General features: G+C 36.5%; 3 protein-coding genes across 5 annotated transcripts; all 3 read right to left on the bottom strand.

Annotated features, from left to right (window-relative positions):
- Positions 1-703: 703 nt before the first annotated feature.
- Positions 704-7368, bottom strand: LOC309704360 (immunoglobulin lambda-1 light chain-like). 3 transcript variants are annotated; one of them, XM_082529461.1, is made up of 4 exons: positions 7312-7368; positions 6276-6602; positions 2087-2116; positions 704-1215 (listed from the first exon to the last, which is right to left on the bottom strand). In XM_082529461.1, the coding sequence occupies exons 1-4, from the start codon at positions 7349-7351 to the stop codon at positions 893-895; spliced, it is 720 nt and encodes a 239-aa protein (XP_082385587.1). In that variant the 5' UTR covers positions 7352-7368; the 3' UTR covers positions 704-892. The 3 variants fall into 3 exon arrangements, with proteins under 3 accessions (XP_082385587.1, XP_082385586.1, XP_082385585.1); XM_082529460.1 differs by lacking the exon at positions 7312-7368 and adding an exon at positions 6686-6775; XM_082529459.1 differs by lacking the exons at positions 6276-6602; positions 7312-7368 and adding exons at positions 4769-5098; positions 5190-5260.
- Positions 7369-9240: 1872 nt separating this feature from the next.
- Positions 9241-12530, bottom strand: LOC309704361 (immunoglobulin lambda-1 light chain-like). Its single transcript, XM_082529462.1, has 4 exons — positions 12435-12530; positions 12025-12351; positions 10475-10504; positions 9241-9709 (listed from the first exon to the last, which is right to left on the bottom strand). The coding sequence occupies exons 1-4, from the start codon at positions 12472-12474 to the stop codon at positions 9387-9389; spliced, it is 720 nt and encodes a 239-aa protein (XP_082385588.1). The 5' UTR covers positions 12475-12530; the 3' UTR covers positions 9241-9386.
- Positions 12531-13421: 891 nt separating this feature from the next.
- On the bottom strand, positions 13422-16292 carry LOC309705650 (uncharacterized protein; the record flags this gene model as incomplete). The annotated part of the gene is made up of 5 exons (XM_082531575.1): positions 16216-16292; positions 15792-16117; positions 15294-15306; positions 14091-14222; positions 13422-13576 (listed from the first exon to the last, which is right to left on the bottom strand). The coding sequence occupies exons 1-5, from the start codon at positions 16250-16252 to the stop codon at positions 13422-13424; spliced, it is 663 nt and encodes a 220-aa protein (XP_082387701.1). The 5' UTR covers positions 16253-16292.
- Positions 16293-16761: the final 469 nt, after the last annotated feature.

Raw genomic sequence — 16761 nt, forward strand, 5'->3', positions numbered from 1 at the left:
TAGCCCTTATCAATACTAATAAATCCATTTTGGATCAGCTGAGGGATTTTCAGGGAGCTTTCAGGGCTGCCTGATAATAATGAATTACAGTAGTCCTTCATAGAAGTAATAAATGCATGAACTGGTTTTTCAGCATCATTCAGACGGCTTCTAATTGTGGAGAAATTGTGTTAATGCAAGAAGGCAGTCCTAAATATTTGTTAGACATACACAACAATGTCTCCTATAGGAAGTAGATCAGGTCAGCTACTAATCAGAAGATTGGTGGTTTGATCCCTGTCTGCTCCAGTCTTAATGCCAAATATCCTTGGGCAAGATACTACTGCCGGCTTTATTTTTGTGTATTAGCCCGGCTTAAAGTCAACAAAAAACATTTTCACAGTATGAGGCCTGTCAAGCAGCGTTTTTATATGAAAATAAATTTACATTTGAGAATGTTTTCAGTCGGAGACAGTCCCCTCTTACTTGACACTTAGAATCTCACCACTTGATTTGCATAAAATTCTAAATACAGACAAGAAGCCTGCAGGTGCATCCTGGAAATAGAGAGAAGGAGGTGTAAAATAGATGATGCCTCACTGACAGTCAAAGAAAATTCAGTTTAATTTAATACTCATCTTTTTTCAAACCTCTTTACTATTGCAGGTAAGTTAAACTAGAACAAGAAATATGACAAAAAGAGGAAATGCAGGATACACATCAATCATTTTGTTACAATATTTTTTTATTATTATTTTGCTGAATAAACATATAGCAAAGGCCAGTAGAGCACATAAATCAAACAGTCACAACAGTAACTGCTCGTATTTTATAACATGAAAATGAGCACTAAACAAATGCCAGGAGCATTAAAGAGCCAGATAGATGTTAAATGCTGATTCTGACCCTTCTACTACTCAGTGGGACATTCTGACTTCTTGATGGTTTTCTCTGAAGTCTGTGAGCCCAAAGACACTTTACATGTATAAATCTTATCCATGTTCCAGTCTGATGTCTGGATGGTCAGAGAGCTGCTGATTTGGTAAGTCTGGTCTGGTCTCTGAACAGCAGTGCTGGTAGAGATCCCACTGCTCACTGGACTCCCAGCAGCCAACCAGCTCACATCTACAAAAGGCGCAGACTGACTGGACAGACAGACCAGAGAAGCTGTGTCGGACTGGAGCTCAGCACTGGACGGAGGGAAGACTGTCAGGACAGGAGGAGAGAGGCTGGAGCCTGAAAATACATGAAAGATGTTCAGAAACATTGAAATAAAACAATTAAATACTAGAAAAGTTTTTAAGAAAAGAACTGTGTAAGAGACAGCAGTGGATGAATATAATCTATCTGTTATTATAAATGATAACTTATTGTAGCCATGAAAAATATCGCATCTGCTAAATTAGAACCAGTCCTTTATAGCAGCTGAGATTTCATGTATAAACACACAAACAAGAGAACCATTTCAGGTTATGTCCTACAACATCATCATGAAGCAATTTACTATAAAATATAACTAATATCTTCCAGTAAAACTATAAACAAGTAGTATCTAAAGCAGTAGAAATGTTACATTTCAAACACATAAACATTTACATCAGTCAGTATTTTTTAGTCTGAAACTCTTTAGTGTGAAATGAAACAATACCATCTATGATAAATGTTAAACAGAATACAGTTAGCTCTAAAACTGAACCAGATTAAGGTCAGAATGTTAACTTTAATTTAGTGTTTTGCCTTTTTGAGATTTGACTTTTAGATTAGTTACTACTAATCAAGACTGAATTATTCTCAAATTTTGTCTTTAAACAATGTCTCATCAAAGTTCAATAATACTATTGCTTCATAGGAATGACAGAGATAAATATCTGCCTCTAATCACGAAGTTAAAGAATTACATTCAACAGCATTCAAGCATTTCAAGCCTCATCTAAGAGGCTTTTTCAGTTCTGAAGAAACGAATTGAAGAAGAATCTTGTATTTGAAGGCTCATTTAGAATATTAATAATTAATGATTAAAAATCTGAAACATAAGATATCAAAACATAAACACTGAATAATATTAAGAAAATCTCTCCCACTTTATAATCAGTTTAAAAGTACTTACTTGTCACAATCAGCTTGGTGCCTTGTCCGAATACCACAGTGATTCAGTTTGTATACATGGCTGTACAAAAACCTCCTGACTGTCACTGATGAGGGGAGAGGAACTGAAACATCCTGCTGAGGCCAACTTTCACTGTCATCTTTATTTTCCCCTCATCAGTCTGCTTATATTTCATTACACATTGAATGACTGAGCTTTTACTTTACTGTCACATTCAAGTTTGTTTTTCTTTTTCTTTTTTTAAGTTCAAATCCGATTGAGATGTGAGCAACACAGTTTTTCTCATGTCTTTATCCACATCTGCATCACACAGTACATTTGTAACTTGTTATTCATAAGACTACGCTGAAGCAGTGGATAAGATTTATTATCTCACACTTTAACTCTCGGATTTCATACAGATATAAAATCAATCATGGTTAGATTTTAAAGCTGAAAGTATCATGCTACTGGGTCTGGAACCCAGCGTGTTGTGTTTTTGATTAGTTATACAATTACATAATTTCCCTAGGGATTAGTAAAGTATGCTGATTCTGATTAGTTATGTTTTGATTTGTCGGTTTTATTCCCGTTATTGTTTTCTGCTTATGTTACATTCTTAGTTATAGTCCTTGGGTTTCTGTTACCTTCCCTCCCCCTCTTCTCTCAGTGCTCCATGTTCACTTTTCCCTGTCAGCCATGTCTCCTTATTTGTCTGTAAGTAAGCCTTATTTGTATTTCCTGTTTTACTTTGGCGGTCTTATGTCCTGCGTTCAGTGTTTTCAGTCTTGCTTCCTCCCCGTCTTGTTATGTCAGATTAGTCCACCTGTGTTTCCCTCCTGTTTCCCATTCCCTTGCTACCCCCTGTTATATTTAAACCCTGTGTTGTTGTTGTTTTTTATTGCAGTTGTTATATCATTACCCTACAGTGGGGCAAAAAAGTACTTAGTCAGCCACCAATTGTGCAAGTTCCCCCACTTAAAATGATGACAGAGGTCAGTAATTTGCACCAGAGGTACACTTCAACTGTGAGAGACAGAATGTGAAAGAAAAATCCATGAATCCACATGGTAGGATTTGTAAAGAATTTATTCGTAAATGAGGGTGGAAAATAAGTATTTGGTCACCTCAAACAAGGAAAATCTCTGGCTCTCACAGACCTGTAACGTCTTCTGTAAGACGCTTTTCTGTCCCCCACTCGTTACCTGTATGAATGGCACCTGTTTGAACTCATCATCTGTATAAAAGACACCTGTCCACAGCCTCAAACAGTCAGACTCCAAACTCCGCCATGGCCAAGACCAAAGAGCTTTCGAAGGACACCAGGAAAAGTATTGTAGACCTGCACCAGACTGGGAAGAGTGAATCTTCAATAGGCAAGCAGCTGGGTGTGAAAAAATCAACTGTGGGAGCAATCATCAGAAAATGGAAGACATACAAGACCACTGATAATCTCCCTCGATCTGGGGCTCCACGCAAGATCTCATACCGTGGGGTCAAAATGATCATGAGAACGGTGAGCAAAGATCCCAGAACCACACGGGGGGACCTGGTGAATGACCTGCAGAGAGCTGGGACCAAAGTAACAAAGGTCACCATCAGTAACACACTACAACGGCAGGGAATCAAATCCCGCAGTGCCAGACGTGTTCCGCTGCTGAAGCCAGTGCATGTCCAGGCCCGTCTGAAGTTTGCCAGAGAGCACATGGATGATACAGCAGAGGATTGGGAGAATGTCATGTGGTCAGATGAAACCAAAGTAGAACTTTTTGGTATAAACTCAACTCGTCGTGTTTGGAGGAAGAAGAATACTGAGTTGCATCCCAAGAACACCATACCTACTGTGAAGCATGGGGGTGGAAACATCATGCTATGGGGCTGTTTTTCTGCCAAGGGGACAGGACGACTGATCCGTGTTAAGGACAGAATGAATGGGGCCATGTATCGTGAGATTTTGAGCCAAAACCTCCTTCCATCAGTGAGAACTTTGAAGATGAAACGAGGCATCATTTTAGGTGGGGGAACTTGCACAATCGGTGGCTGACTAAATACTTTTTTGCCCCACTGTATGTGCTCCCTGTACATTCATTGGTTTCTTGTGATTCATTAATTTGGATCCTTCATTCTGCCTGCCACACAGCCACACATGACAGAAAGGTTCTCAGTATGTGCCAGTCAAGTAATTTCAGCCACCCTTTATTATTTTGGAATTCTAAGGTAAAAAGAAGATTTGTCAAAACCGTGTAGTGACATCTCATAACTGAGTAAATATCACAAAAACAGGAATGAATGGTTGTTTGCAAATATGATAACTTAGAAACTGTTGACAGTGAGTATAAAAAGCAAGAGAAATATATAAGTGTTTCCACCTTCAAATTTGAGCATTATAATGTCGTCACATTATATTACTAGTTTATTCAGATGAGTCTTCAAAACAATAACTATAACTCATATCATCAGTGTTTCTGGTTCATAATCATTTTTACATGTCTGACATAAAAAATGTTCATATAAAATATATTAGTTAATCATATGGTGGAACAACGTTAGTGCAGTCTGATGTTTGTCAATAAAAATAACATTTATTTAATCATACTTTCTTTAGGTGGTGAGTATACACTGTCTTAGTTATCAGTATGTGTAAAAATCCAAAAAAGGAGAAGTAACAGTGAGGAGGTTTTTGTCACAGTATAAATCACTGTGATACGAACTCATCAACAGAGTTGTCATGTGTCTTACAGTAATAGACTGCAGAGTCTCCCTCCTCCACTTTGCTGATGATCAAACGATAATCTGTTGTTGACTGATGAGTGGATGTGAATTTCGGAGCAGAGAACCCAGAGCCATAGGTTGGAGAACCCCAGCTATGATGAAACCTCAGCACAAACTGAGGAACTTCTCCTGGAACCTGTTTATACCACCGAGCATTACTGCCAGTAACAGTCCCCAGGTTACAGTCCACGGTGGCTGTCTCTCCTTTCCTCACTGATAGAACAGGAGGTTTCTGTGTCAGCACTGTCACACCACTCACACCTACAAACAACAAGAAGACATGAAGTCAAGAGAAACAAACAGACTAATAAATCTTTCTTGAGGTCCGATTGGACGCATAAGTCCTCTTTACATGTTAATGCAGTGATCAGAGTACAGAGAGTCAGCAGCATGTTGTCGATGTGAGCTGAGAATTGACAATAAAATGTGAAGAAAAATGTGCTGGTTGAGCCATTTAATATAACCAGGAGAAGGAGGAGCTGGGAATCTCTCTCTGTCTCTCTGTCTCTCTCTCTCTCTCTCTCTCTCTCTGTCTCTCTCTCTCTCTCTCTGCTTCTCTCTATCTCTTTCTTTCTGGATTGTTTCCTTTATTAAATTCTATTAAATTATCTATCATTTCTGATTTAACTACATATCTTTTTACCACTGCCACTAGATTGAGCCTTCACATTTATCATTCAATGAAATCAAGTAGAGATTTCAGCTTTTGTTTAGTGTGGACCATTCTTTTGTAAAGTTTATATATCTGAAATAAAAGGAAGCTGGTAAAACTCATATAAAAAAGTAATACTGCTATTACTGTGACTATGACTAATGGTAACATTGAAACAGGAGTTTCAGGTGCACTGGAAGACTTTAAACATTGGGGGCTCAGTACAGCGCTGAAATCTTTTGGAGTTTCTCTTAATAACAGCACCTTTTTAATTAAAAGGTTATTTATCATATTTTATTGTCAAATTAATATAATTATAGATACATAAAATATCAACCAATATGTACTGCCTAGAGCTTGATGTCACAGAATGATACTGAAATAAACAAACAGTGAAATTTGATTTCTTCTTGTTTGTTACTATTTGTTATTTTAAGCAACAGGAGTAAAACCTTCAGAAAAACAAGTGAAAATGTTGATGAAGTATTCATATGTGAGACAGTATGCTGACAGTACTTAGTTCAATTTTTAAATTTTCTGATTCATCAAAACTAATTTAAGAGCAATATATGACTGAATTTTTTGTGTGTATTAGTGAATCATATCGTGAAACAACATTATTGTTTTCTGATGTTTGTTAATAAAAATAGCATTTATTTAAAAATGCTTTCTGTGGGTGGTGAGTGTACACTGAGCTTTCACTTATGTCTTTGTTATCAGTATGTGTAAATCTCAAAAAGCAGAAGTAACAGTGAGGAGGTTTTTGTCATGATGTAAATCACTGTGATACATGCTCATTAACAGAGCTGTCCCATGTATGGCAGTAATAGACTGCAGAGTCTCCCTCCTCCACATTGCTGATGATCAAACGATAATCTTTTGTTGACTGATGAGTGGATGTGAATTTTGGAGCAGAGAACCCAGAGCCATAGTATGGAGAACTCCAGCTATGAAACATCCTCAGCACATACTGAGGAACTTCTCCTGGAATCTGTTTATACCAACGAGCATCATTAGTAACAGTCCCCAGGTTACAGTCCATGGTGGCTGTCTCTCCTTTCCTCACTGATAGAACAGGAGGTTTCTGTGTCAGCACCGTCACACCACTCACACCTGCAAACAACAAGAAGACATGGAGTCAAGAGAAACACTTTGAAATTAGTATATATGTGTGCAATATAAGTCAAAGTGTTTACATGTTAGAGCAGTGATGAGAGCACAGAGAGTCACCAGCATGTTCTCACTGTTTGACGAAAGATAGACTTGCAGCTGTGAAACGGACTGTACTGCTTTTGTTGGATGAAGAGGGGAGGTGCTGGAGGAGCAATTTTATAAAACAACTAACAAGAGGAGGAGCTTCAAAAATGTATATGCAACATTTTTTTGTCTTTACTATGTTTATGTCTATTTGTGTTGGTCTCCCGCCTATCAACCCATTACAACATTATTCTTTTTTCTTTCTTTCTTTTTTAATGACCTTTTTGTTTCCTTTTGTTCATACTCACTCTGAATATATCTATCTGCATGCATCTCTCTGCTTTAGATTAGACCTAAAACTTTCATTTTTGCTAAAGCATATAGTTAGGACTGGATCAGGTGACCCTGAATCCTCCCTTTTTTTATAGTGCAATATATCAAGGCAGCTGGGGAATTCCTATGATTCACTGAGTGTTTCTTCTTCAGTCACCTTTCTCCCTCACTATGTGTCTATACATATATACATGGTGCCAATATGTTTCCAAACAACAAGAAGACACGGAGTCAAGAGAAACACACTGACTGATAATTCTTGCTGTATAATTTGGTGTATAAGACTCTTTACATGTTAGAGCAGTGATCAGAGTACAGAGAGTCACCAGCATGTTGTCAATGTCAGCTGAGATTTTACGGTAAGATAAGAAGAGGAGGTACTGGAGTAGCCATTTAATACAACGAGGAGGAGGAGGAGCTATGGCGCTCTCACTGAATTGTTTCCTTTGTTAAATTCTCTTAAATTTTCTATATTTTCTGATAAATAATGTCAAGTGCTTTTAATAGGTATCTGTTTACCACTGCCACTGGTTTGAGTCTTCACATTTATCATCAAATAATATACTGACACTACTACTGATTAATTATACCTGGTGGTAATATTAGTGTTAGCAACACTGGGCTCATCTAACAAACTGAGGTGTAATGTTGTTAAAGGTGAAGGTAATTAAAAAAAAGAAGTTCATTCATTATCAGTATTTTTTCACTCCTTATGGAATGACAGGAAATATTTAATGTTTTTCAGAATTCATGAAAGCTGTAGTGTCTAATTCACGTTTTCCTTGTAATATTGAATTACTGTGCTTTATTTACCGAGTCACCCTATCCCAAAGTCTTTCTGTGGAGATTGCCGTTCTAAAGATGAGGAATTTCCCAGAATATACAGAAGAGACAAACTGATGTGCAGCAAAAACCTTTAATTTAAATTATTTCCAAATTATTTCTGCTGATCTACTAGTATTTTCCCGCACAGTCATCTCTGGGGTTTACATAGTCATATGGGCCCAAAAAAAGTAAATATCCAGTAAGTGTCAGTTCTCTGGAATAAAAATGCCTTGTTGATGCCAGAAGTCAAAGGAGACTGCTTCAAGCTGATAGGAAGGTAACAGTAACTCTGTCAACAACTTTTTACAGACAAGATATTCAGAAGAGCATCACTGAAAAGACACACATCAAACCTTGAAGCAAATGAGATACAGCAGCAGGCACTGATCTGGTGTCACTCCTGTCAGTTAACAACAGGAAACTGTGTCTACATCTCACACAGATGATTCATCTGATTCATATTTCCTCTAATAAGCCTCCACAGATCAAAATATAATGAAGCTTTAAGTTAATTTGAAGCAAAACCACAATGCAGTAGTTCACAGTGATTCCTTTATATCAACTACTTATTACCTCAATGCTTTTAAATAAAATCACACTCTTCAGTGGCTGAGACTGATTGGACAATGCCTCCCCCTTGTGGGGAAAATATATTCATTTTACAATGCTATTTATTTTTTACACATTTACTTTCTTTCTTATTTACTTACCAACTTATTTATTTGACTTTCAGCATCAGTGACTTTAACTTTTGACTCTTATATTATCTGAAAAGTTATTTACCATTTAACATCTTTGAGCCTTTGAGCCTTCACACTGACAAAAAAATAAATAAAAAATTTATATATATATATTATATAATATATATGGTCTATTATTTTATCATCACAAAGGATTTCTCCTTTTTTGGTAGATGAGCCAGGTTTAAAAGCAACAATGGTTATTTGTAGAATAATGAAAAGGTTCACATTCTTTTTTTTTTTCCCAGTCAGGGACAGTCCCCTCTCACTTAGGACTTGATTTGCATAATACTCTAAATTCAGAGAAGAAGCCTCCAGGTGCATCCTGGAAGACAGAGGGGGAGGTGTAGATAGTTTCAGTTACTACTCATTTTGGAGGGGGGGGGGGGTATTTTCAAACCACTTTTATTGCAGGAAACTTAAACCAGAATGTAAAATATTAATTATCTTTTCAGGCACTCCAATTCTCTATATATGATCAGAGAATTTTTTTACTTTTGTTTTTTGAGGTGGAAGTTTGGAGACTAACATGAAGCTATGATAACCTCCCCACAAGTAAAGAACTTATGGACATGCACACACTAGCACATGGACATACAGAAGAGTTGAGGAAATTCAAACTGGCAGAAGAAGAAAATGCTACATTGCCTCCAATGTTCACTTGCAATATTTTTTATTAACATTTTGCAGAATAAATGCATAGCAAACATTAACTGCTAGTATTTTCTTACATGTACACAGGCACAAAAAAATACCAAAAGGTTTGAAGAGCAGACTTTAAATGCTGATTCTGACCCGTCTGCTAGTCAGTGCTACAGGCTGATTTGCTGATGGTTTTCTCTGAAGTCTGTGAGCCCAAAGACACTTTACATGTATAAACCTTATCCATGTTCCAGTCTGATGTCTGGATGGTCAGAGAGCTGCTGATTTGGTAAGTTTGGTCTGGTCTCTGAACAGCAGTGCTGGTAGAGATCCCACTGCTCACTGGACTCCCAGCAACCAACCAGCTCACATCAACAAAAGGCACAGACTGACTGGACAGACAGACCAGAGAAGCTGTGTTGGACTGGAGCTCAGCACTGGACGGAGGGAAGACTGTCAGGACAGGAGGAGGGAGGCTGGAGCCTGAAAATACATGAAAACCATTTTTAAAAAAAAAGAAAAAAAAAGAACAACAACAACAACAATAAAATGAACAAATAAAAACTGGATCAATATAAAGTAATGTATGAAAAAATACTATACTTTAACTCCCAAAATAGCTAAAATAACTTCTCCAAAATACATAAAAGCTATGTCTTACAACATCATCATCAGGCCAGAGATATTGGATGAAGATGATATTTATCATAAAATAAACAACTCGCATAAAAGACAATGACATCTGCAAAAAAGAAGGAATAGTCATCTAAAGAAGAACAAAAAAATAGATTTTTTTTAAATCAGAAAATTGTTTTTTTTTTCACACAGATGAAAAAATAATACCAGCTATGACAAACTGCAGACAAAATGGGTTTAATTCTAAAACCAAGCAACACTAAGGTTAAGGTCAGATTGTTCAATTATAGTCAGTTTTCCACCTTTGGTCAAATGTTTGTTGAGAGAACATGGAATAATTTCCAGAAAATATTATTTAAAAAATGTTTTCTGAGAGGCAGATAATACAAACCTTTTTTTAAGAATAATCAAGTTCAGTATCTGTGTCTGTGCACTAATGAAGAACTTAAGTCACATTACAACGTGTGATCAACTCTGTAGCTTGCAGACTGCATGAAACAGCAAAAAAAAAGTCTAAAGAAAAATCTAAGTATATGAGAAATGAGAAAATTAGAGAATCTAAGCATAAACACAAAATACCTACTGTTTCATGATCAGTTTAAAAGCACTTACTTGTCACAATCAGCTTGGTGCCTTGTCCGAATACCACAGTGATTCAGTTTGTATACATGGCTGTACAAAAACCTCCTGACTGTAAGTGATGAGGGGAGAGGAACTGAAACATCCAATTGAGACCAACTTTCACTGTCAGTGTCACTTCCCCATATATTGTTGATCAAAATGCTAATCTGATGTTGACGGATGAGTACATGTGAATATTGGAGAGGAGAAGCCAAACCCATAAAGTGGAAAAATATAGCTATAATAAAAATACAGCACAAAGTAGGGATGGGACTTGATAAGAATTTAGTAATTTAGTGATTATCAATATTATTTATCAATTCGATTCTTTATTGAGTCTCACTGAATTCTCACTGGCTTTGCTTCTAGAGTCGCCAACATCACTGAAAAGCATATTAAACACATTACATTCATGAAAATTATTTGCACGCTGTGTGGTCAAACATTTGAACTTGTTAGAGGTATTTCCCCTCTTTGCTGTGATCATTGTTGGGTTATTACTCAAAAAAAGTAATGTTTTATACATTACTCATTACTATTCTTAAAGATAATGCACAAATAATGCACATGACTGAATTATTCCCAGTATAAAGTAATTCTCTACACTAGTTACATTACTTTTGCGTTTCTCCATGAAATGGCCTGAAATTCATTGTCTCATAATGGCTAGTGAACAATATAAACCTGAGGCTAGACTGTAGTCCCATACACCAACAGAAATCCATATCCTAAGGAGAACACACACATGATTTTTCTCTTAGTGTTTAGGTGTGAACTCAAAGCCATCAGCAGTCGTCACTGTGATTCTAGTTTAGAAACATGAACAGGTAGAAAAGGAGGCTGCAGTCTGACTGCTCATCACTGCTTTTATTACCTGTTGAAGTTTAGAGTCTGGCTGCTGGGCTGGGGTCAGCATTTACACAGCTTTAACCTCAATATTTTAAATGCACAGTACAACAACAAATTAACAAAAAAAAAGTCAAAGTCAAAAAAATGTAATGATTTCAAATGGTTAGAATTTATTTTTAAAATCTGTAGAGTCTCTCAGAATCAGAATCAGAATCAGAATACTTTATTGATCCCTGGGGGAAATTATTTAACTCTCATTTAGTTTTTTGTCACAGTGTTGATATTCTTCCTTTAAAACAACACATGATATAAAGAGGTGTTCCTAAAAACACACACAACGGAAATATTTGCTTCTATTTTATTTATGTCTGTATGTCTTAATCAGAGCCATCCCATGTCTGACAGAAATACCAAGCATCAGCATTTATGGCTGATGCTTGGCTCTGGGTTCTCTCTGGGGAGAACGTCAACAGAATGTATGCTGTCAAAGTCATGTGGTAATAGAAGGTTAGATAGTTAATCGAATTGAGAGTCCCTTGATTAAAATAAAGTAATTTATTGTTTATTAACACATTATCTGTCGTTAGTGAGTTGGTTTCAAAAAGTTTCAAAAGTGTCTTTGTTATCAGGATGTGTAAATCTCAAAAAGCAGAAGTAACAGTGAGGTTTTTGTCATGATGTAAATCACTGTGATACCTGCTCTTTGGCAGAGTCATCCCATGTCTGACAGTAATAGACTGCAGAGTCTCCCTCCTCCACATTGCTGATGATCAAACGATAATCTTTTGTTGACTGATGAGTGGATGTGAATTTTGGAGCAGAGAACCCAGATCCATATTCTGGAGAACTCCAGCTATGATACATCCTCAGCACAAACTGAGGAACTCCTCCTGGAATCTGTTTATACCACCGAGCAGACCGGTCAGTAACAGTCCCCAGGTTACAGTCCATGGTGGCTGTCTCTCCTTTGCTCACTGATAGCACAGTTTTCTGTGTAACCACTGTCACACCACTCACACCTGCAAACAACAAGAAGACACGGAGTCAAGAGAAACACACTGACATTAGTATATATGTGTGCAATATAAGTCAAAGTGTTTACATGTTAGAGCAGTGATGAGAGCACAGAGAGTCGCCAGCATGTTATCGGTGTGAGCTGAGAATGCACTTCTAATTTGTAACTTTAAAGTGGCTGTAAAGCTTCTGTAGGATGAAGAGAGGAGGTGCTGAAGGAGCCTTTTAATACGACTAACAGGAGGAGGAGCTTAAACATACATATGTATATTTCTCATCTTGACTTGGTAATGTGAAGTCTCTTCTTTTTTTTAATTTTTACAATCTTTTCATGTCCTTCATGATGATTTTGCAGTGTTTTAACTTGATCCCTTTTCAGAATTTAAAGATAGATTTAAGTTTCTCAACAAGTGATATCAAGTAGATAATTTAAACAAAAATTAAACAGTACCTTAAACAAAAAGTGAGGATTACTTAGTGTAATACTTATAAAAGCTGAAAATAGTTTGATGTTTTTCAGATCTCATGAAAGTTGTTGTGTATCTCAGGTTTTTGTCACAGTCTGAGTCACTGTTCATGTTAACTTACAGAGTCATCCCATTTCTGACAGAAATACTTAGCAGAAAGTAGAAATGCCATCTGCCTCCAACCACTAATGTAATCCCATTACATGTTTTGTTCGAGATTTAATGATTTGAGATGAGTAATGTTGGATTTTTTTTAAAACTGTAATGTCTCTAATTTAGGGTTTTTTTTCACAGCCTCAATCAATGTGATTAAGCTTCATCTGTGCATAAGTCTGCAGTGGACATCAGATTCTTTACATGCTAGAACTTTGATGAGAGTGCAGAGAATCACCAGCCAGTTGTCAGTGTGAGATGAGAGCAGATTTGTAACTTCAAACAATATTGGACTGTTTTTATAGGCTAAAGAGAGAATGAGCATGAGGTGTCATTTAAGATTACCAAAAGGTGGAGGAGCTGTGGGTAAAGATTATTTTGCTCTCTTTTCATCTTGTCTAGCTTTATAAGTAATTGTATCAGCTATATAACCTACTTGCACAGGCATCTACTATTCATTGGGACATTATGAATTCTTGATGGTTTTCACAAAGACACTTCACCCAGTCTGATGTTTGGATGGTCAGACAGACCAGAGAGGCTTTGTTGGACTGGAGCTCAGCACTGCATGGAGGGAAGACTGTCAGGGCAAGAAGAGGGAGGCTGAAGTCTGAAAATACACGAAGGACATGATCCAAAAACATACAGAATCAATTCAGTAAAAAACTGAAATATACAGCATAAGACTGAGTCAGTACAGAAATTTATTTCTGAAGAAAAAAAACCAAAGGCTATCCCTGAATATAATTAAAATGTGTACAGATACAATAATGTCATATAATCTGAACAACTTGTAGAGGATGGACGTGTCTGATGATTTGTGTTTTTATTGGCAGCTGCTGACAAACAGTCTAAATGACACGTCAAAGACTCTAAAAGCAGAAGTACTTTGTACAGAGGTTTTTGTCACAGTGTAAATGACTGTGATACGTACTCCTGAGCAGAGTTATCCCATGTTCCACAGTAATACACAGCAGAGTCTCCTGCTTCTGCCCGATTAATGATAAACTGATAATCAATGTTTGATGAGGCTTTAGAATTAAATCGGTCTGAGGAGAATCCTGTTCCAAAGCTGGGTGAACTGTGCTCATGATAAAATCTCAGAATATACTGAGGAGTAGAACCAGGGACCTGTTTGTACCAGCCGACATAATAGCTTTCAGGTCTCTGAATGTTGCATTTGAGCAGAACCTCCTGTCCTGGAGAAACTGTGTGGACAGGTGGTGTCTGGGTCAACACTTTTGCAGCATCCACACCTGTCAGAGAAAAAAATTGCAGTAAGTCTGTTTTTAACTCTCAAAGTGCAGTCTATGAAATAAACCAGAAGATTATCTTACATGCTAGAGCAACAATAATAATAGAGATGGTCCCCAGCATGTTGAAAGTACGGTGAATTCTCTTTGCTGTCCAGCTGAGAGGAAAACTGAGCAATGAAGAGAGGCTGAGACTTTTAATAACTAAGGAGTGGAGGAGGAGGAGTTTCAATACTGAAAACTGTACTATTACAACTCAACTAGAAATTAGGGTTTTACACCAAACTCAAAATTATTTTAAATATCATAAATGTTTACTTTTAGAATAAGTCTACTAAATATGTTTTCAGTTTACAGCAGTGTTATTTTTATTTATAAAGATATTTATATTCAGGACATATTTTGTTGGGATTAATCTCCTGTTAAGTTAAATAACAAAGTGTGTGTAGTCAGGTGAATCTATACATTCTATCTGGTTGTTTTATTTGCAAATAAGAAAGTTTTTGTAAGTTTTTGCCACTTCTATTTTCACATAATCTTTGGATCTGTTTAAAAAGCAGGAATACAAAACTGATTTATTGTTGAACATAAACGTTACGTAAAAATAGCTACAACAGCTTAATCCAAGGATCTATATTAGGAGATGTTTTATAGTTATCTAAATTCAGATCAGCCACAAAAAAAATTCTGCTGCTAACTGGATTCTTTAACATTAAAATGCACCTTAAACAGTCATTTCATAGCAGCTCGGACTTTTATGTGTACTAGCCATTTAAAAATTAGGATTAAGTAGTAATGGCAAATAAATGTTAAAAAATCAACATTTTTCATATCAAATGTTTGTATGACAACAACAGAGCTGCAAAAGTTATACAGCTGGACATTGTTTACTGCTTCTTATATAATAAATAAAGTTATTCTTGGACAAAACCAAAGCAGTATTCAGTTAATTCCCTGAATTACCAAAGTATAGTGAAATACAACATTTCCAGTCAAGGGCAGTTACATCTCCTTTTAGAAAGACCTTAACTCTCTTTTACAACTTTCCTGACGTTATAAATTAGATGCTCAGACCTGCAGGTGCATTCTGGGGAAAAAGAGAAGGAGGAGTAGAGAGGTGATGCTTTACTAACAGAGTGTGAAGGCTGCAGGTTTAAAATAAGCATTTTAAACCAGTGACACTCATGCCTTTAACTGTCCCAGGTCTACAAATGTGACACAGCACAACATTTTATTTATTCTAACTACAGTAAAGTTAAATGTCCAGTTAAAGTCATTGAACCCTTTTGTTTTATTTTAACATGTTTGGTAATCAGTAAACAGCAAAATCAATGTGCAAGAAGATTTTAAATACTCATTTTGGTCCTCTGTTATTGAGTAGGATATTCTGATATTCTTGATATTTTTCTCTGAAGTCTCCTAGCCCAAAGACGCTTGATATATGTTAACCTTATCTATGATCCAGTTGGATGTCTAGCAGACACATAGTCATTGTTAACAAAATGTTAAAGCCTCTGAAAGCAGAAGTATTCTGTACAGAGGTTTTTGTCACAGTGTAAATCACTGTGATACGCTCTCCTGAGCAGAGTTGTCCCATGTGCTACAGTAATACACAGCAGAGTCTCCTGCTTCTGCTTGCTTGATGATTAACTGATAATCAATGTTTGATGAGGCTTTAGAATTAAATCGGTCTGAGGAGAATCCTGTTCCAAAGCTGGGTGAACTGTGGCTATGATAAAATTTCAGAATATACTGAGGAGTAGAACCAGGGACCTGTTTGTACCAGCTGACATAATTGCTTTCATCTCTCTGAACATTGCATTTGAGCAGAACCTCGTCTCCTGGAGAAACTGTGTGGACAGGTGGTGTCTGGGTCAACACTTTTGCAGCATCCACACCTGTCAGAGAAAAAAAGAATGTTTAAATTAATTAATATTTAAATAAAGTTTTATGTTTCTAAATACAGACTATAAAATGAACCAGTAGCCGCTCTTACATGCTAGAGCAATAAGAGTACAGAAGGTTCTCAGCATGTTGAAAGTATAGCGTATTCTCTTTACTGTCCAGGTGAGAGGTGAGCTGAACTGAATAATGAAAAGAGACTGAGGCCTATATAGAGTAAGCAGAGGAGGAGGGGCTTCAATACTAAAAACTTTTTGATCACAACTCAACTCTAAGAATTTGCATATTTAGATCAAAATCTAACTTATTTCAAATATTGTAAATGTTTGAGTTTTTTTTTACAATAAATCTAAATGTGTTTTCATTTTAGACCTGTTTTATTTTATATATGTATATATTTGAATTCAGGATATACTGTTGATCCAATTTGTTGGAATTAAGATTCTGTTAACAGCACAATTCTGTCATTGCTATTATTTGTTCTGCTAATCAAGGTGAATACCAAAGGTTGGGTGAATGAAAAACAGTCAAGGTGTTTCAGCAGGCAATAAGCAGACATATGTACATCGTTATATAATATCATTAATCACATGGGCAGGGTTTTGAAAGCTAGCATCCTGCTCATATTGCAGGGTATATT

This window comes from Aulonocara stuartgranti (assembly GCF_965226115.1).
Source record: "Aulonocara stuartgranti genome assembly, chromosome: 4".
NCBI classification, from domain to species: domain Eukaryota; kingdom Metazoa; phylum Chordata; class Actinopteri; order Cichliformes; family Cichlidae; genus Aulonocara; species Aulonocara stuartgranti.

Bases quoted from the DNA above. Each gene is read 5' to 3' on its own strand.
- LOC309704360 (XM_082529459.1), bottom strand. From the start codon at position 5,229: ATGCTGCTGACTCTCTGTACTCTGATCACTGCATTAACAT. The intron at 5,099-5,189 runs GTAAAGAGGACT...TGTTGTTTGTAG, and splicing joins TCTGATCACTGCATTAACAT to GTGTGAGTGGTGTGACAGTG. The intron at 2,117-4,768 runs CACAGTGATTTA...TCACTGTGGTAT, and splicing joins CTCTGTTGATGAGTTCGTAT to TCGGACAAGGCACCAAGCTG.
- LOC309704361 (XM_082529462.1), bottom strand. From the start codon at position 12,474: ATGCTGGCGACTCTCTGTGCTCTCATCACTGCTCTAACAT. The intron at 10,505-12,024 runs CACAGTGATTTA...TCACTGTGGTAT, and splicing joins CTCTGCCAAAGAGCAGGTAT to TCGGACAAGGCACCAAGCTG. The intron at 9,710-10,474 runs GTAAGTGCTTTT...ATGTATTTTCAG, and splicing joins CACCAAGCTGATTGTGACAA to GCTCCAGCCTCCCTCCTCCT.